This window comes from Haplochromis burtoni, unplaced genomic scaffold (assembly GCF_018398535.1).
Source record: "Haplochromis burtoni strain Fernald_Lab_line unplaced genomic scaffold, NCSU_Asbu1 Contig_171, whole genome shotgun sequence".
Classification (NCBI taxonomy): domain Eukaryota; kingdom Metazoa; phylum Chordata; class Actinopteri; order Cichliformes; family Cichlidae; genus Haplochromis; species Haplochromis burtoni.
This window is the reverse complement of record NW_024582532.1, coordinates 1,015,567-1,038,326: the sequence shown is the minus strand read 5'-3', so window position 1 is coordinate 1,038,326 and position 22,760 is coordinate 1,015,567. Positions and strand designations below refer to the sequence as shown.

The 22,760-nt window shown below is 39.8% G+C and overlaps 2 protein-coding genes across 7 annotated transcripts; one reads left to right on the top strand and one right to left on the bottom strand.

Moving 5' to 3' along the window:
- Nucleotides 1-582: 582 nt before the first annotated feature.
- Nucleotides 583-6,743, top strand: zbtb22a (zinc finger and BTB domain containing 22a). Of its 4 annotated transcripts, none has more exons than XM_005943551.3 (4): nt 583-1,274; nt 2,567-2,785; nt 3,455-4,226; nt 4,622-6,743. In XM_005943551.3, exons 2-4 carry the CDS (start codon nt 2,579-2,581, stop codon nt 5,704-5,706), a joined length of 2,064 nt encoding a protein of 687 aa, XP_005943613.1. In that variant the 5' UTR covers nt 583-1,274; nt 2,567-2,578; the 3' UTR covers nt 5,707-6,743. The 4 variants fall into 4 exon arrangements, with proteins under 4 accessions (XP_005943613.1, XP_042081340.1, XP_005943614.1 ...); XM_042225406.1 differs by having other exon boundaries at nt 584-1,274; nt 4,625-6,743; XM_005943552.3 differs by lacking the exon at nt 583-1,274 and adding an exon at nt 1,281-1,469.
- Nucleotides 6,744-12,372: 5,629 nt separating this feature from the next.
- Nucleotides 12,373-20,398, bottom strand: mbpa (myelin basic protein a). 3 transcript variants are annotated; one of them, XM_042225400.1, is made up of 8 exons: nt 20,107-20,398; nt 18,314-18,409; nt 17,814-17,840; nt 15,404-15,424; nt 14,934-14,992; nt 14,059-14,142; nt 13,926-13,946; nt 12,373-13,597 (listed from the first exon to the last, which is right to left on the bottom strand). In XM_042225400.1, the coding sequence occupies exons 1-8, from the start codon at nt 20,224-20,226 to the stop codon at nt 13,441-13,443; spliced, it is 585 nt and encodes a 194-aa protein (XP_042081334.1). In that variant the 5' UTR covers nt 20,227-20,398; the 3' UTR covers nt 12,373-13,440. The 3 variants fall into 3 exon arrangements, with proteins under 3 accessions (XP_042081334.1, XP_042081335.1, XP_005943603.1); XM_042225401.1 differs by lacking the exon at nt 13,926-13,946; XM_005943541.3 differs by lacking the exons at nt 13,926-13,946; nt 14,934-14,992.
- Between the last annotated feature and the right edge of the window lie 2,362 nt (nt 20,399-22,760).

The following is a 22,760-nucleotide window of genomic DNA, read 5'->3' as shown; positions in this document are numbered from 1 at the left end:
TCAAACCTGCTGCAGGGATCCCGGTGTGCGTTGGAAGCAAATTAAATGGAAAATGATAAATAAGAAAACGAGAACAGGGCGAGATGGCCCTTTAATTTAACTCCTTGTTGATTCATACAGGGCATCAGAGAGCTTCCACTTTCTGGACTTCTTGTTTTATAGGGGGCGCTAATGGGAGGTGACTCAAAAAAATCCAGTTAAAATTACAGTAGGCTACAGTGAAGGAATTTTTCGTGTAATTATTTTAATGTATTTCCCAGTGTTTATTACACATTGATTTTTACCATTAAATATTTGTGGAAACTTAAAAAAAATATAATAATTTTGATGTATGGCAGAACTTTATTTAGGTGCAGGGGGTGGGTGGGTGTATTTCATTTTTTATTTAATTTTATCTTTTGCATTTTTAAAAGTGTAAACTTCATTGAGGAAAATTTGAAATTTTTATGATATTTTGTTTGGAGATAAACGTTGGCGGTTTTATTTATTTTCACAGCACTATGAGCCGCTTTACTGCATCCGCCATTTTACTTTTGGGCATGAATCCACCAGTAGCTGAGAATTTCTAGCAACTAACCTCCTGACAGCATCCCGTTCAACCACCACAACCATCACACATGTTGTTTTCTGTTGCGGTTTAACTTTTCTTGCACTGTTTATTTAACGCTTGTAAAAACGTGTGTCTTAGCAAAATGCTAGCTTTTGGGCAGCATAAGCTTCTCTGTGAGGACTAACTAAAGGACAGGAACATCGTTTTATTTCAGTACAGGCCCATTATCGATGAGATATGCGAAAATTAAATTACACATTGACCGTTTTGTCTAGAAGCGGTTGTTTTATCCGTGTTGCACTGTCAGCTAATTGAATATCTCCGGAGCGCCCCCTGCTGGGCCTCCAGCTGAATTGCAGCCAGTTTCTCGGGGATTGGGCTCTGTCAATACATGTAACAGTCGGTCTGTCAGTAACGTTTAATAATTGTCCATGCAGCTATTGTTTATTCAGCGACAGGTGAATCAACAGGTTAACGTGTGATGGCGTTTCGTGACAGTTCAAACCGACGTTTACACTAAACACCCACTCACGCCTTGTGAGGATGCTGCTTAGTCAACTGGCTATAAGCAGCAGCTGCGCCTGCGGGCAGGCTGCCGTTAGCCTCGTTTTATTAGCGTGATTTTTTTGAGATGGCGGTTAGCATGTGGAGTTTACCAGTGACGTTTTGCTGCAAATAGTCAGCGAGGCTCCATGTAAAACAACAAAATCTCGGCTCATCGAAGGTAAAGTCATTAAACTAACGTTTACTGGGCTAACTGTTGACTGGCTAATGTAGCTAAAAGCTAGCTTAACGCAGGGAATATAAACAATGAACCAAAAACTAAGGAGCGAATGTCTTCAGCCCTTCATCGTGTGAGTGCCGTCTTCAAAAGTAGATGGTGAAATAGTAGAGCATCGACGTGAGCAGTAATCACCAGGTGGTAAATTATTCGGGATGAACACAGCTGGTTATTAATAAATCAGCCCTATTTATCCCATATTCGGGAAATGCTATCGTTACAGCACTTAAATTGAACATTAAAGGTAACACCCGGATTATCTGGCAGATGGCTTTCTGGTAGGCGGATGTATTGAATTATAGAGTGTGATGGCATGTGGAAGGGAAGATTTTGTGTATCTCTCCTTGTGGCAGTGTATCTGAAAAGCGGCTCTGCTGTCTGTTTAGTAAGTGTTGCAGAGGGTGGTCAAGATTATCTATGATGGATAGCAGACTGTTCAGTGGCCTCGTCTCGACCACAGCTCTTTCATAAGTGTCGTGTGTGCAGCCAGTCACAGAGCCAGCCTGTCTGATCAGTGTATTCAGTATGTTGGAGTCGCAGCTCCAAGTGCACTGTGCTGGCTAAAATTGGGTGATCTGCAGCATTTTGTTGGATGCTTTGAAGGATCTCAGTTTCTTTAGGAAATAGAGTCTCCTATTACCCTTCTTGTATACAATCTGTGTTGGTTTTCCTGATTTGGATGCCTGGAGTAGCCCTCTACTTCAACACCTTGTCCCAGGATAGGTCTTGGCTATGTAGCTGCCCTCTTCCTTCTGAAGTTAGTCACCGTAACTGTGGTCTTATTCACATTCAGAGGTAGACAATTCCTCCTAGACTACTTCACTGCTGGGCCCAGGGCTTAACAGCTAGTCAATAGTTGTTAAGCCCTGATAGTGTTGAGTTCTTCGGTACAGGAACCAAACAGCATGTTTTCCATAACACTGATATTAGCATCATTTTACCTGACATTTGAGGTAAAATGATGAGGTAAAATTGGTCTTCATGAAATTACTCATAAGCAATTAAAGATCAATCAGAGGATAATAGATTAATGTACCAGCTGATCTTTTCTGCGGTGAATGTTAGCAGCCTTCTTTTGTGGAAAACAGACAGTGTTATTGCATATTTGAATGGCGTAACAAAACATATATTAGTCTATAATGCATTATATGTATAAGTGTGGATTAGAAAAATAATAACTACATGTGTAGTAAAATATGAGAAAACAACTGACAACTTTTGTACCTTTCCTCTAGGTTTCTCTGACCATGGATCCGACGTGCAGTGGGTCTGTGGCTCCGGCCGGTTTGACGGTCCAGGTGTGCTTCCCAGGTGCCAGAGCAGCTGTTTTGGACAATCTGAACCGGCAGCGGGAGGAAGGCAGGCTGTGCGATCTCTCCATCCAGGTGCAAGGTCAAGTGTTCAGGGCTCACCGCTGTGTCCTCGCTGCATCCTCACCTTACTTTCATGATCAGGTAGGGCAGAGCATATTCATGCAGGGTTGAAGTTGTTGGGGTTTACTGTCTGATGTTGCACTCCAGTAATATAGCACTATTAGAATACCTAAAATCATCTCTGCATGTAGAGTGGGTGACAAGAGACGAAGGGAGAGACACCACTTCACAGCCTTTATGAGCATATCACCCACTTGTTTTCTACTCCACATTTTGAGCTTTAATATTTACATTTTGGCCACAGCTGGCAAACATGTTTAAAAGCTGTATTATTAACTGTTGGAGTGCAATCCACTGAAAAAGATACCTGCTAATTAATACGTAGTAACATAAGCTGATGGTTATGATAAAATACTTGAATTTCACTCACCAAAACTGAAGCAGAAAATCCTTGGGTAGTCTGTACCTCACAGTAGCTCAGATAATTTCATCAAACAGCACAAACACAGTGGAAATGTCCACATCAGTGACTCCAGTTAGCGGAAACCTAGCTTTTGTATAAAAAGCAGGTGTCTTAAGCCTCCCTTATAGTTTCTTTAGCTGTTTTTCTATGTTTAAAATGGCTAACAAACTGAGCAACAGTTTGTTTTTGTAAAGGCACAGGGTTTGTAAAACACTGGCAGAAAACCTGTTTATGTTTATATTTCAGTCCAGATGTCAAAGTGTGTCTTTGTTTCTGTCTCTTCACAGGTGTTACTGAAAAATGTTACAACTGTCTCCCTGCCCTCAGTCATGGACCCAGTTGCCTTTGAGAGCGTCCTGAGTTCTGCGTACACTGGCCAGCTGAGCATCGTGCATGACGATATCGTCAACTATGTCACCGTGGCCAGTTTCCTCCAGATGTGGCACATCGTGGACAAATGCACAGAGATCCTGAAGAGGCCTCGGTCCTTAGCAGAGGGCGCCTCTGGGGAGGCTGCCGCCGCAGCTCACCCCGGCTCTGCATCTCGCCAGCAGTCCCCGAGCAGCACGGAGTGCCTGTATGCAGAAAGGGAGGGAAGGAGGAGGGAGAAGAAGCCAGATTCACTGCCTCCTTTGGCTACATGGAGACGCCCACAGCAGTTCTCAAGATGGGGACGCCCTCGACCATCGTCAGCCCAGCACTTGGCTGATTCACAGCTGGACAGCCTTCCTGGCTATGTGGAGACTGATTACACCAGTTGCGAGGAGACATGGGTATCGTGCAATGCTAAGACGAGTCACTTTACTCATGACGGACCTGGACACAATGCCCGGCACCATGGGGGGTTTTCGGGTGCTGAGGCTTTAAAGCAGAAAGTCAGATTTCAACAGCGGGGGGCACCACAGACCTCTGATCGACCACTCGATAAGAATAGAGAGAGTGGGGATGGTGATGAGACGCAGGATAAGAGGAGGAGTGAGAGAAGAGAGATTGAGGCGGATGAAGGAGTAGGAGAAGAGACGGGGAAGAAGGAAGGCTTTGCACAAATGGGACACTGTGGTAAGATGGACAAATATGAACAGCATTAAAGAATCCTTTTTAGACACTATTTGTTATTAGGATTTTTACTTTTCTTGAACAGCAGTTTTTTTCCAAATATAAAGAAATTTGCAGCTTTTGTGGGGATGATTTGGACTGACATTCAACAGCAGTGCCCTGACATTTACTGTAAATGTTACTGAAAGTTAATATATTTATATATTATAAAATAAATACAAGAATTTAAACATTTTATTTATTGGTTTCAATTTAGTAAAATTCTGATTTACGTCAGCAGTGGATATAAATATAAATAATGTTGAATCTGACCAGATAGCTGGGTCATATATTCTTTCTCTTTGTGCATTTTCCCAGTGAATTTAATAAAATGTGCTTTTGTTCCTTCTTGTCTTCAGCAGACTTTCACTCAGTTTCGAATGAAAATGACGAAGCTGGACATGCTGCAGGGAAGCAGAGTGCAGACGTGATGAAGCAAAGAGATTTGGTAGGAAGCGATCCAGCCACAGACCTGCCCAGTCTTCATGGTTGCCAAACAGGTGACGCAGTTCCAGACCCTTCCTGCCCGTCCTCAGCCAGGCTTCAGTGGCAAACAGGTGCCTGGTCTCAGCAAGAGCAGAGGCCTCAGGAAGGAGAGGGCGGCAGCTGCAGTAAAGATGAGGATGATGAAGAGGAGGAGGAGGATGTGGATTTTGAATGTTTCACAGAAGCGACCTATAGGAGAGGCACTTACGATGAGATTGAAGATGGCACAGGACAGGTTTCCCAGCGGCCTTTGGTCCCCGTGTCTCCTGACTTTACAGTGGCGGGCGCGGAGGTGAATTGGCAGGGTGGCTCTTTGACCCCTACCTCCAGTCGCCATCTGTCCTCATCTTCTGCTGCATTTCCACCGCCCCCTTCACCTCCAACCCCATCTTCATCATCCTCAGTGTCCCTCGCTGCTGCGCCCTACACGGGCAAAGTACACTTCTGCCACTGTGGGAAAGCCTACACCCTGAAGAGTATGCGTGACCGGCATGTGAAGATGCAGCACCTCAATTTACGGCCCTTTGGGTGTCCTGTTTGCACAAAGTCCTTCAAAATGAAGCACCATCTCACTAAGCACCTTAAAACCCACGGAGGGCTGCGGCCCTATGAATGCAGCCTCTGTGGGAAGAAAGTCATTTGGAGAGACAGCTTCCTGAGACATCAGGCCCGATGTGAGAGACTTGCTTCCAGCTCCTCGGCGAACAGCAACAGTGCAAGCGCAGCAGCAGATATGGATGATGGCTACAGTTATGGATTTGATGAAGGGGAAGCCTTTCTCCCCACTGGAGGACAGGTGAAAGTTGAGGAAGTGGATTTTCATAAGGAGATAGAGGATGGGATGGGTGGGCTTTTGGGTAGTGTTTCTGGGATAGTTGCTGAGCTAAGAACCCAGACGCAAAACTTGGACCCTGGCAGTCACGTTTTTAAAGAGGAGGCCAGCGAGAGCTTTACCTGAAATTAAACGTTTATGTGGAAAACGGTGATTTAAAGCACTTACTGTAAAGTTTGAAGAAGGATTTTGCTTAAATTGCCATGAAATGTCATCCGATCTTTACACAATCTGAATAAACGAAAAACACAAGCAGTTATACTTTTCATGCTTTTATTTATGAAACATTGAGCAATCACTCAGTGCTGGATGGAAAGAATAAGCGAACCTTTGTGCTAATGAGTTCTCAGAAAAGCTGCTTGGAGTCAGGTGTTCCAATTAAGGCAATGAGATTTGACTTGTGGGATGTAGAGGCACTTATCCCTATAAACAAATGTGTACACAGTCTGATTACTTACAAAGCCTTTTCTGAAATTTATATAAAGTGGAAATATAGGACAGGCACTACTCTTTTTTTTTTCCAAAGGCCACAGAGACCACAATATATCTGCAAACAATATATCTACACTTACTAAAATAATTAAAAGATATACAGAAAACTTTTAAATAACAAATAGTGTTAATGGAAGGATTTTGCTAAGTAAATAAGTTTGCAAAAGACCAGATGGATGTTCCAAAACAGTTCTGTAATAATTTTCTGAGCACAGTTGAGACAAAAGTCAGTCTTACCATCCACCAACTGGATGCTTTGCAGGCATTGAGAGAGTAATACGTTTATAGCGGCAGTTCTAAATCTGATGCTTAGAAGAGTTTGGGAAGATGCAGTAAGACAGGAAATATTATTGGCCTCAATGCTGTTAATGTTTGTACAACTAAATAAATTCAATAGTTTACTTACCGTTTTAGAATAAACACTGTGGGATTACTCAATGTGTTCAATAAAGACATGAAAAGTAAAACTGATATTTTCCGAGTTTGATCAGATAATTAGTAATCAGTTAAAGTGTTGGTGATCCCAAAGGATTCGTCAGCTTTCTGCTGTATGTACATAAACACTTTAAAAGATGGAAATGTATAACACAACAAATCTTTGAGCCACTGCTTCAGTTTTGTCCTTTACATGTGCATTATTTACAGGCCATGGTTATTTTGAAAAACATGAAAATTTTTTTTTTCTAATTTCAAGTGATCCTTTTTCATTTTGCAGCGTCACATAGGCTCAGTTTTTGTTTAGTGATGCTTAAAACTCTACCAAGCAGTGTTGTGAATGTATTTCTCGCATTTTGCACATAAATTATTTGCCATTGACCTTTAACACAAGGATAAAAATGCTTTTTTCCCGTGCCATGCTGATGTCACTTATGTGAAGAAAAAAAAATCATGGTAATAAAAGTAGTTTTGTTTCCTGGTTTTGGTGATCTGTGATCATTTTAAAACATGTCACTGAGGCTCATTTTAATATTGCGTGTTATTTTAGAGCACTGAGGCCATTTTTAAATATTTTGTTAAATGACTTCTCAAGAAAGAAACTTAAAATCAATGGTGATGAGATTACAGCTTTATCTAGCAGTTGCTGACAAAGCCAGTCAGTGTATTGGCATCTGAGAGGCTAACACTGGGCTCCCGAATAGCTTGTTAGATTTATATGAAGTTTAGCATCTTTTCCAGGTTGAAACAGGTGACTTTGGGTTTCTAGTAGATAAGTGTGATCATCTTCCCTGTGAGACGAGCTCTACCAGTTACATTTAGGCTTGCAGGGTGTGAACACTGATTTATAATTTTTCCATTTTAGGCTAACACAGTGGATTTTAAATCAAGCTATTAAGATATGATTGAGGTGGAGACTATCAGTTTAAATTCAAGTGGTTCAACAAAAGCAATATATAACTGGGAAAGGCAGTTGACTTAAAAAAAAAAGTAATTCCGGTGACTGGAGTAGATTTTGTTAATTTCCTCTGTTGTATTTGGGAACCATTTATTTTTGCTATCAGTATGAGGTCCTTAGAGATGTTGATGTAAGTGAAGGAGGCTATGATTAGACTTAAAAAAACAAAATGAATACCAGAGGGAGACATTATTTTAGGAGTGACCAGTCGACAGTTTGGTACTTTTCTAAAACGAAAGAATGCAGTAAACACCAATAAATCCACAACTAAAGTGGATTCTTGCAGTTTCTTTCATCGGTTAAGAAAAATCCCTTCCTAGTGGAAATTTGACCAACATAAACAAATCTTACATTTTTGAGGAGTTAGAAGTGTTTTTAGATGAAAATCTAAAAATATTTGAAAAGTACTGTATATGCGGCATTTTCCCACTGGTCAATATCAAAAGATTTTTAAGCAACATTCCACACTGCTGTGTGTTTTTGGAGGACATAAAACACTGAGGTTTAAAGAAACATTGCAGATAATTTTAGAACCCTTAGGCTGATTTGAAACAATCTGGAATTCATGTTTTAAACAATGCTGAGATTGTCGTAGAACACTAGTGTGTAGATAGTGGTGGCCATTCTAGAACAACGGTGTGCAACATTCCAGAATGCAGAAGTTGATTTTTAAGCATTCATGGCCATTCTAGAACACCGATGCTAATGTGAAACATTCTAGAACTCTGAGACTGATTCTAAATTTACTAGAGCACGGCACATTCTGGAACACAGGTGTCGAGCTCCGGGCCTCGAGGGCCGGTGTCCTGCAGGTTTTAGATGTGCCCTTGATCCAACACAGCTGATTTAAATGGCTAAATTACCTCCTCACCGTGTCTTGAAGTTCTCCAAAGGACTGGTAACGAACTAATCATGTGATTCAGGTGTGTTGACCCACGGTGAGATCTAAAACCTGCAGGACACCAGCCCTTGAGGCCCGGAGTTGGACACCCCTGTTCTAGAATGTATGTTTTAAACAATGCTGAAGTGCTGTGTATATTGGTGATCATTCTAGAACAACAGTGTGCAACATTCTAAACATTGACGGTCATTCTAGAACATTTTAGAAACATTCTAGAACATTTTAGAAACATTCTAGAACATTTTAGAAACATTCTAGAACATTTTAGAAACATTCTAGAACACTGAGGCTGATCTGAAACATACTAGAATGTTTTTTTTTTTAACAATGCTACAAGTTTATTGAACACTAGTTTTTCATTGTAGCTAATTGTAGAAGACTAATGCATGAATTATGCTTCATTGGGAAATCTACAATGTTAACCCTTCAATGTAACCTTCCATGTAGCCTGATGTGCACCACCTGATGTGCACCTCCTGAAAAATATAACTACACATCGGGTTGATGCAGGCTGCCTCGACTTCAATGGCATGGAAATGTGGTGGATGGCTAAAAGGAGTTTCTGATTACGACGTAAGTTAGGATGCAGCTTTCCTGCAGAAGTCTAAATCGAGCTTTAGGCTCATCTTAAAACCTGGGTCATTTATGGTCATTCTCATAACAGTCTCAATAACTGTTTGTCGGCTCTTAGTCACCTGCTGAGTTGTGTGCATAAGAACAGATTGCTTTTTTTATAGTGGAGAAATTCTCACATTCAAAATTCAGTAAACAGGTGCTGCTTTTGGATATAGTATTTGCCCCATTAGAACACATTTAGAATGCTGCCTTGCAGCACAATGACGGGGCACAAGAGGTCTCTGTAGCTCAACACTGCATCAAGCCATTCTAGTCAAAAACTACACTATCTGTGATAACATGATCTAGAGATGCCAGTGAATGGGACTGCTGATTAATATATTTGGGTGTTTTCAGAAGGGATAGTCTATAGAAATAGCAAACATGAGGTCCTGACCATCAAAGAAAGAAATGACATAACACAGAAAATACATTTTTGGCTTGCAGAGCCCTATAGCTTAGAGAGAAATGTTACTGCAGTACAGTTAAAAATTATTTTATAGTAATGTTTTGTCACATTACACACTTGGCTGGATTAACTGAGAAGATGAACTGGCTGAGTGTTCAGTTTGCTCTTTATATGAGTGCTCAAATGTGCGTGACGTAACATGGATTATAGACCTCTGAGCCAATTATTGAATTATTCAGAGAATAAGCAGCTCAGTGATTATTCTGCTTTTAGAGCCAGTAGTCCATGAAAAGTTCTATCTCACCGTTATTTCTAATGATGAGAAACACTGTTTTTCCCACTTCTCAGTATTGACAAGGGAGTCTAACGAGGATGACTCATCCTTGTTTAGTGTTTAATTAAATGTAGGACAGAGTGTCCTGCTTGATGTAGTTGAGATCTTGTTTTTTTCACTCTGCAAAAGACTTTGATATTGGGATTATTGTCTGACGTAGACGACTGGCCTCGAGAGAATATTTCAGCAGTGTTTGGGAGCTTTTTATGGCATGGATCATCGCTGAGTTACAACAGGGCTTATCAGTTTACATTTTTTTCCTCTCAGTTTTTGAGCTGCTAGGTCAAACTATAAGCCTTCTAAGCTGCAAGAAGGTAACAGGGTCAAATTTTGTAATTTTTTAAAACAATTTGGCAATTCAACAAAGACTCTTAATGGGTAAAATATTGAAAATTTATGAAGTATGGTTACAAATCTTCCAGTAGAAGGCTATTACTTACCTTAAATGAGCTTAAATGAGCAGAAATGTAATTTTCTTTTTCTTTCATAGTACTAGAAATTTATATTTCTTTATTTATTTGAGTTTATTTAAGACGTTAGAATATATAACTTCATAATAACGGGAAGCGGTGCAAGAAGAAGTCTTATAAGCTTGCCCTTTGTACAAATGAATAGTTTAACATAAGGTATTTCACAATTGCACAATGCCTCTATGCATACTTGCAAATGTACCTCAGCATCAACACACATACAACATATACACATACAGAGCACACTATATTTCATACATTCATGTGCTCAAGGACTAAATAGAAACAAAATAGGAACTAAGCATGATAAATTGGAATGCAACCAATGAATAGCTCATTTTCTACATTATTATTAGGGACACTTTGTGTACATTATCTTTGTGTAGTGTGTCTGTGTGAACTATTGTGTTGTTTGTTTACATTAAACTAATGATTAATTTAATATGTGTGATGTGAGGCACGATAACTTACAGCGAATGCAGCAGCAAGCATGCCAATGGTACTAAAACAGTCATTTCTGTTCTGAGCCTGTCATTTTCCAGGTCTCTGTGTCAAATTGCTTATGTCTCGTGCTTTGTGTTTTATTTTGATAGTCCTTGTCTCATGTCAGTGTATCTAGTTTTGCGTCCCCTTGTCTCTTTATGTCTGATTAGTTCCAGCTGTGTTGCCACCTGTTCCCCATCCTCTCGTTATCCTGCTTGTGTATTTTAGCCCTCAGTCTTCCCCTGTTTGTTGTCACGTCATACTGTCAGTGCTAAGTGCTGTGTGTGAGTCTTCTGCGCTCCTAGTATTCTCCAAGTTCTCTGTTGTAGTGTACTTCCCTAGGTTTTATGTTTCTGGTTTCGTTTTCTTGTATTCAGTGTAGAGTTTTTCCGGGAAATAGAGCTGCCGTTTTAATTTTACTTTTCCGTGTGCCAAGTCCTGGATTTGGGTCCTCATCCTGCCTGCCACACAGCGAAACATGACACTATACAATATTTTATACTGTTTTTTGCATTACTTAAATGGAAAAAGGCATAAAGCTTTAGAAGTGCAGCTATTTTTATGGTCTGTTCAACCTTAAGAATATAGACTGTATATAGGTGGTTATGTTTTTCTTCAAGAACGTAACCACCGTGACATCATCATATGATTTGATTTGATTTGATTGATTAGCATTCAAATATCTCAGTGAAGACAGAACAAAGATCTACCACAAAGCAAGAAAGCATGAGACAAGGCTAATCAAAAGGTATTGGCTGAAGCATTTGCTTATTACGCCAAGCCTTTTAACAAAAGATCCTTTTGCATGCAGCTCCTGTACACAGGGCTCGAAGCAAATAATAAAACAATAAAACATATGGTTATTATAGTCCTAATGTGAGGCCCTGTTCTGAGAATTTGTTGCTGTTCCTAACTTCATGAGGAGTGAGAGCTCGGTCTGACTGAGACACCAATAAACAGCAGATACTCTCATACACCAGCGACTTATCATGCATAAGGTAAACATGCCTTAAAGCAGGGGTGGGGAACTCCGGGCCTCAAGGGCCGGTGTCCTGCAGGTTTTAGATCTCACCCTGGGTCATCACACCTAAATCAAATGATTAGTTCATTATAGGCCTCTGGAGAGCTTCAAGACAACTTCAGGAGGTAATTTAGCCATTGAAATCAGCTGTGTTGCATTAAGGATACATCTAAAACTTGCAGGACACCGGCCCTCGAGGCCTGGAGTTGAACACCCCTGCTCTAAAGCATCTTGTGTTTTATCCTCCTCCTAAACTCTAGCAGAGACTATATTTCACATATATTTGAAACTACTGACTGAGAAGAAGCTCATCGGGAAAGTTTTTAACTGAGTTCAAAATAATCTAAAAACCATTTTCTCATCACTTTCTATGAAATCAAACCTTATTAAAAGGAAAAGAAAAAACTGTTTTAAGGACTTCTGGCTTGATCTTTATGACTAAAGTCCATCTTTTACATACAGTCTATGCATTCGACTAGTTGTGTCCACTTGTTTTCAGGCATTTTAAGCCTAGCAGACTGTCCCCTTACCACAGACGTGAAAGTGTTATTATCTGGTTAACGTTCAGCAGGAACGCTAGCGTGCACATTCGATGTCACATTTTTTGCTCAGAGCTCATTTCAATCATATGTTTGGTAAATCATAACAATTAAAACGCAGCAAAGACAAGGGAATGATCTGATTTTAAAACATTTAATAACTCTTAAATGTGAAAAAAGTAAAGGTGTTTATTGCAAGTTAGGCTGTACATTACAAACAGGAAATTTACATTAAGAGGAAACACAACACTTATTTAAGTATCAGTTCCTATTCCCGTAGCACCACCACACATTAGCCATCTCATCTTTACAGTGCTTTTGACCATTCAGTTAAAGTGAACATACAAACATCAAGTAGAAATAAGAGTGGCAGTGTAATTTATTACAAACAAACAAAAAAAATCACAAAATATTTGTCAGAACACATGAATCCAACATCCTGTCCTACAGTACTGTGCTCCTCGTGCCACCTTGCTGCTTCATCCTTAAACCTTTGAACCACTTGCAAATTAACCATCAGCTATAAAACATGTCAGCCATCCTCTGGAAAAACACAAATCACCATAAAACTTAAATGACGACAGAACAGATAAAGAAAATCACTAAATGAGGCAAAAGCTACAGAAAAGACAACAGAATAGTTTTAGCACATTTCTCAGGTGTGAAACAGTGCATTCGAAAGGGCATTTTTATCTTGTTTTGATAGAGTTGGGAAGCATCAATATCATACATGGTGATTAATTACACTGAGGCAAAGAAAACTTAAGCAGTGGTGTTAAAAACAATATTAGAGTCCACTACTTCTATAGGTTTCCAGTTGCATTTTACAAACGTGTGGCTTTGTGACATGCTCAAGCAGAAACGGGACCACCCTCTGTCACGATTTCACATGTGAAAGTTTGTTTGGCTTGTGTGTCGTGTGAGCTGTGTGTTTCTAGGAAGCAGCGAGATCCATAAAGCATCAATCGTGTACAAAATGCAGACGACAGCAGACATAGAAGAAACAAACACCTGCCATGAACAAACCTCAGACAGCAGACACTAGCACCATCAGACAATGATTTTTATGGTAGGAGACTTTACTAAAAGCATGACTGAACCTCTTACAAACAGCTAAATAATTCCTCAGAAGTAGGATTAAAAATAAAAAGAGGATTTTTACACTAATGTTGTGTCTCTGTCTAAAGATAAAGGAGGATCGTGTTAGTTTGTTAACATCTCTTGAGGTCGTGAGTCTGCCGCAGGCGTATCTGTCTCTTCTTTTGGTCTCGTCGGTGTCGGATCTGCGGTTTGGTCCTCAGTGGAGAGCTTAGAAGATGGTGCTCCAGCGTTTAGAGGGTGCACGGGACTTGCCTTCTCCCTGGAGAGAAGAACAAGTGGACATGAGGAGGTTGAGAAAAACATTAGTTTTCCTGCCGCAGCCACAGATAAGAGCAATCTGGGAAGATATTTGGTTAAAACAGTGTTGAAAGTTCATGAACGAGGTGATTGTCAAAAAAAACGTTGCATTTAGTGGCGCTGATCCACACTGAAAATAAAGCCTCAAAAACATCGAGGTAGATGGCATTGGATGAATTTGGGCTTACATGTAAAAGTGAAAATGTGGCTCTAAAGCTTGTTAGTTTATTATGATGACAGGCTGCAGTAAAAGCATGATGATGAAATGATCGTATTTACATCCTACTCACTGATCTCTGATGAGAACATCACTGTTGCATTTGAGCAAACACAAACAGGAAGCAGTGATCGTGAAATCCAGGTTTACAGGCAGAAAGGGGGAATTCTGGGTAACGCAAAGAGGCAAACGTTCTGCGAGCTCACCAGGTTGAAGAGTCTGGACAGCGTGCTTTGGTCTCTGCGCCTTCTGACTGGTGACTTTGTGCTCTCGGCACGCGGTGACGTGGCCTAGAAAAAGATGCCTTATAAGCACAGGTGGAGAACTGGAACCAGCTCCAGAATCCAGCATTGCCTCACTGCATAACCTTTAAGCAATTCATTTTACATGGACGGCCTTTTCCTCTCCATGAGATTAAAGATATTTTCCCCCAGACAATCAGAGATATCAAACTACTTCAACAAAATGCCAAACACAAAAAAACCTACTTAACATTTTGTTACAAAGGGCGCCGTTTTTGCTGTTGCTGCACAAAAAACACATAACCACCAGTAGACTGCAAACCTTCTTTTTAATGATCTCCATCTTCTTTAAATGCATTAGGATGGACTCCTTGGTATTTGGGTTTGTGCTTTCATTGTGTTTCATTTCCTTCTTTGATATTTAAAGTGAATTAGTGTGCAAAATAACAAAGTGCAGGTATGTGGTTTCTCTGCAACAGCAAAGAAGAAAGTTGTCTTTGATTTGTTATTGTGAGTAGACATGAAAGGAGAGAAATATGAATGTGTGACTGGACCAGATTTCACCTAACAGTAACCTTTAGGGGAAAGAAGATGGATGACAAGGAGAAGATGGGGTCCATGAGAAGAGACACTGACACAAAGGGTGTAAGTGGCTGATCAAATGACACACAAAGAGGTGTCCACAGTGGCTGGACAGATAAGAAGACACAAAGGAGGTGGCAGACCAGAACAGATGGATCGGTGAGTCATCTCTGGAGAAGTTGATGAAGGTGTTACAGAGAACTAGAGGTGTGAAAGAGGAGAGGGGGGGGGAGAGGTCCTAAGAAAAAAGCGTTTACCGGCTGTGGTTCATAAATAGTTGAGCGATTTCAAAGTCATCCAGAAGCAGTGAGTCGCTCTGGATTGAAGCAAAGAAGGGAGGGAAATTGAAGTGTAATGAACTTATCAATAAGTCAATAACTGTATCAATAATTTCCAAGCAGCAAGTCAATGAATGAAATTGATTTTCTGTGGCATTCATCCAGGCTGATCTGCTGTAACTGTGCCTTTCAGGCCTTGCGTGTGAATGCTGGTGAATCAGGACGTGAATGCGACTTGATTCATCGCGCTCCGGTATAAAATGTATTTCTCTTCAGGGAGGAAAGCAGTGAAACACAAAGTAGGTTAGGAAACAGGTGCACTGCAGACAAAGGACATGTTGCAAAGAAGAGGTTGACAGACAGATTTAAATGGGATGATTGCAGACGCACAGAGCGGCACAGTCAGCAGTGGGGCTTTTGTATAATTTGAGATGGATCGAGTGACGTACCAAACCCAAGACGTCTCTCCACTGGACATGAAAAAGAAACAGATAACGACATGGTGAGATGAGCAACAGTACGATTATGATGCCACCTGCACTGGTCTCAGATTAGCTTTGTGGTAGCAGACAAGTCGATGTGAAAACTCTGATTTTATCCAGTCCCTCCATGATCTCCACTGCTATGATCTAGCTTTTAAAAATGTTTCGGTAAAGGTTCCTAAAAAAAAAACACGAAGAAACTGAAAATGGATGCACATATAAAAAAAAGAGAAAAGGTTTGGTTTCCTGTCCAGTTATCTCATGATCCTTGATACTGTATTTATCCAGTACCAGAGTGGGAATCTGCATTTTAGAGGAATATGTGACCCTTATAAAGAAATTGCTTTGCAATAATAAGACAAATATAAGAATACAGTTAGATCCCCACACAGAGGATTACTAATAATCTAGTAAACATCAGCATAAATAAGATGACTTACTATGATATTTTTTTTCCCAGATATTCATTCAATAAACGTATGAACTATAACCTTAATATTACATAATGGCACCATCATCAGGTCACAGTCTTGGTTTGCTCAGTTATAACCAATTATCTATTTGTCTCACTAAAATCAGCCTCAGCTTTAGTTTATGTTACCATGATAACACCAGGATAGCAACCATGGTGATGTGTGAAATTAGGTACACATTACATTTTAGCTTTCATTAACCCTTCAAAGCCCAAACCGTGTTCATGAACCCTTCTGACAAATATTAAAAAATACATTAAATATCATTTTTGTGCAGTTTATTGCTGGCAGTTTGTTTATCTTAAAAAAAGAAAAACAATAAGTGGGTTACGGTTAAAGAAAATCTCACTGGTGATGCAGAGGTCTCTATCTATTATGATCTTATTATCTGCTATTTTCTTATTTATGGCTTATAGTGCTGTCTGTGATTATATCAGCTTTTTCCTTTGTAGGACATTTAGATAATCTCTGTGAACACAGGTGAACTCTGTTTCATCCATTTGTTTATGGGTGAAAGACCCACAGTGCACATTTAGATCCACAGGACACTTCATGGCTCTCCAGTGATTTTGTAACCATTACATGAAGGCACCTTCAGCAAAATGCTGAAAATGAGTAAAGTGAATTTCCACAATAAGATGTGAGATGCAATTAGCAGAAATTGTGGTGGGAAATTTGCAGTCATGACAGTATCAGTAAAGTAACCACTGAGACAGATTTTAGGTCAAATATCCAAATCTCATTTTTGGGCTTCTCTAAATACAGAACTTTGATTCTGCTGCTTTTATAGCAGAGTGTATTTATATCGGCAACAGTTGAGTATTGATTTCAGTTTTACTTCTTTGAAGTCTGGGTGCATGTGCAGTTGGTGCATTCAAGACACAAAAAATGAATTACATAAAAAAATAAAAATAAAGTCAGGACTGCAGATGTCCTCATAGACCTTCATTATCTAACACTAAAATTTGTATCTCTCAGGCCTGAGCAGACCCTAGCAGACTGACAGTAAGCATAATCGATGCCTGCAAAGTGCAAAATTCTTGATGTAATATTCAACAGTAAAATCTGCTAAATTGGCTAATTTTAGCTTGCGGTTTTGTACCTCCACTTTTTAAGATAGTATTAACAAGATTTGTGAAATAAACTCAATTTTGGATTAAGTATTACCCAAAATAAGTGACTGAGTCCATAGACTCAGGAGGAAAGTGTTTGCAGAGATCAAAAAGGGAGTTTTCATATAAACTTGTATTGGTTCTAAATCGTTTTTGCTTCTACAACTGTCGCCATCTTGTGGTCTTCGGATAGAATGCAAGTTTTAGGTACTTCCCCTTTTGAGGTTAGGAAGCTACATTCATGTTTTATGCTATCCAAGTGACAGCCAACCAGAAGAGGTTTTGATAAAAAAAAAAAGGTGTGGCCTTAGAGGGAAATGAGCTTAAACAGCTTAAGACAGAGGAATGAACTGAGGGGCTTTTGTAACATTCAGTTTATCTTACTATATAATGTCTTTGTCTCTATATTGATCCCTTCTCTTTCTTCTCCTTCACTTCACCCCCCTAAAGACTGCAGCATATGGCTGCTCCTCCCTGAGCCTGGCTCTGCTGGAGTCCTCTTCCTGTTAAATGGCAGTTCTTTCTTCCCACTGATGCCAAGTGCTTGCTCACAGGGGTTCATCTGACTGTTAGGCTTTCCTCTTTAAAATGATTGGATCAATATTTAACTATAAAAAGGTGAGGTGATTGTTTTGACTTTGTTTTGGCACTTCATCAACAAAATTGAATTTAAACCTGAAATGATAAAGAGTGATTCTTTTAACCTTTGATTGCTGCAAAAACACTTTATCTTCATCCTGTGGTTAAACCTTTGGAATAATTAAAAACAGATATGGGTAAAGTGGGACTCACCCTGGATTTAGGACGAGGAGAGGAAACCTGAGGAACACCAAGCAACAACAACAACAACAAGAGAGTGACTGATTGTTCAGAGCAAAAAAAAACAAAACAAAAACAGAGCAACAAACTCAGATATGAAATAAACAAAAAGTGCTGAGATGCTGATTGAAATTTCCCCAAAATCTTTTTTAACAATATGCAAATGAAGGAGTCATGCAGCACGCTAATCACTGAGATAGGCGAGGAAAAACAATTTAACCAGCTGTTTCTGAAACATTGCCACACTGTTGATGCCAAGAGTCAGAGCCAAAGAAAATACTGGAGGAAATTTGTTTTTTCTGCATTATGAGTTATGCAGTTTTTGACAATTTCAGGGGATTACATCAAACAAATTTAACTGAATGACGCTCGGCGGGGTTAGCGTGACCCAGCAACAAAAAATAGCTTTTATAAAGGTAAGTAAAACATGTATGGAATGGCATGAATAACGTGTGCGTGCAAGTGGAACTTACAAAGCTCCTGAAGAAATGCACAACAGCATTTTCATTAGTCCGACGGCGGGAAGAGGACTGCTGGGGTGAGGCGGCCAGATGACCCCGGAAAGACCCCTGAGAAGATAAGCAGAGGTCAAGTAACTGCATATATTTGTTTAACACATGTTCACCTGACTGTATGAAACATTCATTTTTCTGCAGTGTTTTTATGATAGAACAGATTGGGATGAGCTCACTTTCTCTGATGAAAGTCAGCACCATGCAGCTGCAGAATTATAGCTTTGATATTTCCTAATTGTTGTCAGATCTCAGTGACAGAGAGGAAATTATCAAGATGATGTTTTTAAGACTGATGATACAGGTTAAACCTCATATACGCAAATCAATTTTTAATGATTTTGTAAATGTTCAAGGTTCAAGGGTTCAATAAGCACTCCTTTTAGAAAAAAATTGAGTGTTCTGGGAATTATTTAATGGTTCAGACTTTAAAGTTTTAAAGGCAAAAGTAATGAAGACAATGAGAGGAGATGTATCCCTGATGGTCATCTAAGGCGAGCTGTGAGATCAGAAGCAACCCCTACATATTGCTGTAAGCCTCTGTTTATGTGGGAAGCCAATCAGAAGGAGGTTTCTGCCTCTATGACAGTTATTGTGTTTGTTTTTTTACTTGGTCTTATATTTAATGAATGCAAAGAAGTCCGAATAAAGAAGCGAGATATGTGCAGGCACGCATCTCTTTGCTTTCTGTTGTTTTCTGTCTGTCTTGCAAATGAGTCACAGAAAGGCTGAAATACAAGAGTGAAACACACAAACAATAAAATTCAAGAAATCTCTGAGATCTAGCGTCCTTGCGCTCTGCCTACTCAGAATAACAGCCTCAGATAGCAGATGAAAGCAGTTTGAAAGCAGCAGAAGGGCCCCTCCCATCACATACTGTTGAATCTTGAAATCTGAAAGGGGTTTTGTCTGATGTTTTCTATCTGCTGCAGCTCATGGTCAGACAGATATTACAGACTAAATTTACATGCATCCACATTGAGGCCTGTTTTTTCCTTCACAAGATCTCAATGGGACTGTATTAGAGCCTTTATATTAGATTCTTTGCAGCATTTTGCAAGATAACAAGAAAAACAAAACAGCGCATCGGGGCAAAGCTACCAAAGCAACTGGATGGATTTTTGAGTTACTCATACCCTCCAAAAATATATATATATATTTTTTAAAAAGCTGAAGATGGGAGGCAAAAAAAAAATCCACAGCCCACAGTACATACAGTAATTTTGAGTGTGAGCTTTTACATAGTGCAGTACTCAGTGAAACATCACAGAGATGGTGTCTGACATACAAAACAACCTCAGTGCTTTAGGACACTGACGCTTAAATAAGTGGATTTTAATTAGCAGATAAGGTCTGCAGGTGAATGTGAAGTACAAGCAGTAAAACCAAAGAAATCTCAACTCTGCTCAAGAAAATTCAAAATTGCTTAAATATTTAAAAGCAAACTGTCATAATATAAACTGCAGAAGTGAATTATCACCTCCCCTAACCTCTAATCATCCACAAAGTCTCACTTTAGTTTATGAGGACATTTCTTTTTAATATTTCACTTTTTAAGATAAAAACACAAGTTATTAATCATATTAATTGCATTATTATTGTAACCACATTATTATTTATATGTAAAAATTAATATATGCATGAATTGGCTTACAGACCACAGCTTGGCACAAAGTATCTAATTAACTAAGTAAAAGTTTAAAACTGGGTTAAGCTGAGGATGAAACCGTCCTTTTAAATGGATGGATGCTCACCTTGCTCCTCTTCTTTTTGTTTCCTCCAAAGAATTTGCTAATCTGATCCATCAGACCGGGGTTCTTCTTTTTCCTCCCGAGCCCAAAAGCGCTCTGCCCTGAGGTGCTCGCTGTAGCCATGCTAGCTGCTGCTGCTGTTTGGTGGCGTTGACCTCTCTGTTTACTCAGTAGTCCTCTTCCAAGCTATTCCAAAGCTCACAGTGCCAAAACCCGTCTCTGCTGCTCCTTCAGGGTGGTTTGCAGCCCATCTGACGCTCAGGGGCTGTCTTTGAAGGTGTCATCCCCTTGGCCCAAGGGCACCATGGGACATACTGAGGGTCAGGTTGGTGAGGGTGGAGGGGTTTGCATTGGTGATGTCCATGGTTCTGGCTCAGCTCCAGGCATTCTTTGGAGCTTCAGTGGCTGTGTCAGTCACTGCCGCCCTCCGCATGGGCCCGGCCATTGTTCCTCTCCCCATCTGCCTCACCCCGGCCGCAGGGACAACAAGGGTTATCTCTGAGTCTGAACTCACACCCTGATGCAAAGCAGCCCGAAGCACTGTGGGGCCATTGTTGCATCGGCCCCATATATCTTCTTCATGCATTGTGTTTGAATTGGATGTACAGTCACCAGATTAAGAAAAGGAAAGACTATGGTGTGAAAGAGACAAAAACCTGTGAACACAGGCCAATTATCTGTCTGCACAGTAATAAAATAAACTTGAGGTGACTTTGCACATTGCATTTGCTCCGTTTCGGTGTCTTTAAGCCAAAGCCATTCAAGAGCTCCAGTTATTTCAGTTTATGACTAACAGGAGAACAAGATCTGTGCCATGGACTTGAAAACTGCAGCTTTATGCTTTAATGCCAATAAAAGTACAAATGCACCAAGTTTAAATCTGCAAAAAAATAAATAAAAGGTAGCTGCCTTGAAAGCATCTGCAGCTTATTGATGATTGAGCAAACTGCATTTGCTCCTGAAGACCTTGGAGTGAATATTTTTGTTAGCCGTCAGTGTTTCACAGAACGATCCATGGCTGTTTAGCAGTGTAGAGTGTAAATTTCTTTTCTCATTGTACCACTTAACAACATTACAAGGAGTCCTGCATGTGTTGTTTCACCCAGAGCGGCTGCGGCGGTCGGCAGACAAAGCACGATCTGTTGAGCAGCGAGCTGTGTTAGAAAACACCCATGCAGCATCAGAATATTAATATTTTGGAACAGATGTCTTTTTGTTGTTGATTGTTTCTTATTTCAAGTCAAGCAGAAATGTTTATAGAAAACAAACAGGTTAAACTGGAAAAACATGGCTTAAATTCATATGTGTTCATATCGCACAACATAAAGCAAGTGAAAAGTGGGGGTTTTGGCCACGTTACTGAAGTGGAAGTTTTATAGGAACAGTCTCCATATTTTTAATAACAATGTTTTAGTGTTTTAATATAAATAGTAAGACATTCTTTCAAGCTTCTGAACATTTTCTAAACTTTGTATCCAATTCAGATTCAGATACTAAGCCAGAGATGCAAATAACACACACATATGGCGAATGATTGAACCACCAATGACATGCATGTCTAACATACCACTGTGGGAGGAAACTGGTATGCAAACATGCAAACTTCACAAAGAAGCAGGTTCAAACCCAGAGCCATCTAACCGCTGCAACACCATGCCACCCATTTTTAAACTCTGAACTAATTTTCCGAGTAATTCATGTGCCAACCTTGGGAGCCCCATTGGCTGATACACGCATGCAGGTAAATCACACATTCACCTCAGCAGCTGAGATCTATAGGCTATTGGTTCCTGCCTTTTCAATCATCTACAATCTAATCAAAACCACCATCTGCAGATCACTTGCACACAACAAACATTCTATATTTGTATATTTCAATAAAAACCTCTATTATGGTAATCACAGATAAAAAGACATGTACATAGTGCATCTGTGGATACCAATGACAAACCAAGCCAGTTGCATATCCAGTGGGTTGCAGAGGCAGGCCTCTAAATAACTTGGATGTTGAATGAATGGCCGAGATTGATGAGTGGGTGAGCTGTCATGTGGCCTGATAATGAAGAGATCCTGCTGGCTTCTCAGTTTCCACCAACAGTCTTATTTTTAGCTTTTCTTTATCATGTGATCACAAATTTTAGTTAACACGTTTTTAGTATTTATATTTTACTTATTGACTAAACTCTAAATATTATGTACCACAAATATATATTTGTGGTATTCTGGTCTATTTAGTGTTGACTGTTGTGAGCTGCGTGGCTTGCGCACTTTTTGGTTTTACTTTTAAGTAATATGTGTACGCGGTGTGCTAAACGTGGAAATAAGATTAAAAAAAATCTTGTTCTGCTTGATGGGTATATAATTTTGAAACAAACAAGCTCTGAACTGTTTCTCCTCACTCGTGCTGTCATATTGTTGTGAATCATTACAGGATAATTTGTTTTGGGACTCATTTCTCTTTCCTGCTGACATCAGAGGCTGAATGTCTGCAGACAGTTTCAGTCTGGGATGTTAGGGCTTGTTTTCTTTTCCTGCTTTCACCCAAATTCAAAAAATCTAATCATGAAAGTTTCAGCCTTACAGCAGTATTTCTATTTATTTATCTTTCATCTCAGTCCCTGTTTTGCAGCAGACTGACTGTTATCATGTATATATAA

Excerpts from the sequence above, each read along its gene's own strand:
- zbtb22a (XM_005943551.3), top strand. The coding sequence starts at position 2,579 with ATGGATCCGACGTGCAGTGGGTCTGTGGCTCCGGCCGGTTTGACGGTC. Across the intron at positions 2,786-3,454 it reads CACCTTACTTTCATGATCAG|GTGTTACTGAAAAATGTTAC; the intron begins GTAGGGCAGAGC and ends GTCTCTTCACAG. Across the intron at positions 4,227-4,621 it reads TGCACAAATGGGACACTGTG|CAGACTTTCACTCAGTTTCG; the intron begins GTAAGATGGACA and ends TCTTGTCTTCAG.
- mbpa (XM_042225400.1), bottom strand. The coding sequence starts at position 20,226 with ATGGCTACAGCGAGCACCTCAGGGCAGAGCGCTTTTGGGCTCGGGAGG. Across the intron at positions 18,410-20,106 it reads ACAAAAAGAAGAGGAGCAAG|GGGTCTTTCCGGGGTCATCT; the intron begins GTGAGCATCCAT and ends TTATCTTCTCAG. Across the intron at positions 14,993-15,403 it reads GGAGAGACGTCTTGGGTTTG|AGCGACTCACTGCTTCTGGA; the intron begins GTACGTCACTCG and ends GCTTCAATCCAG.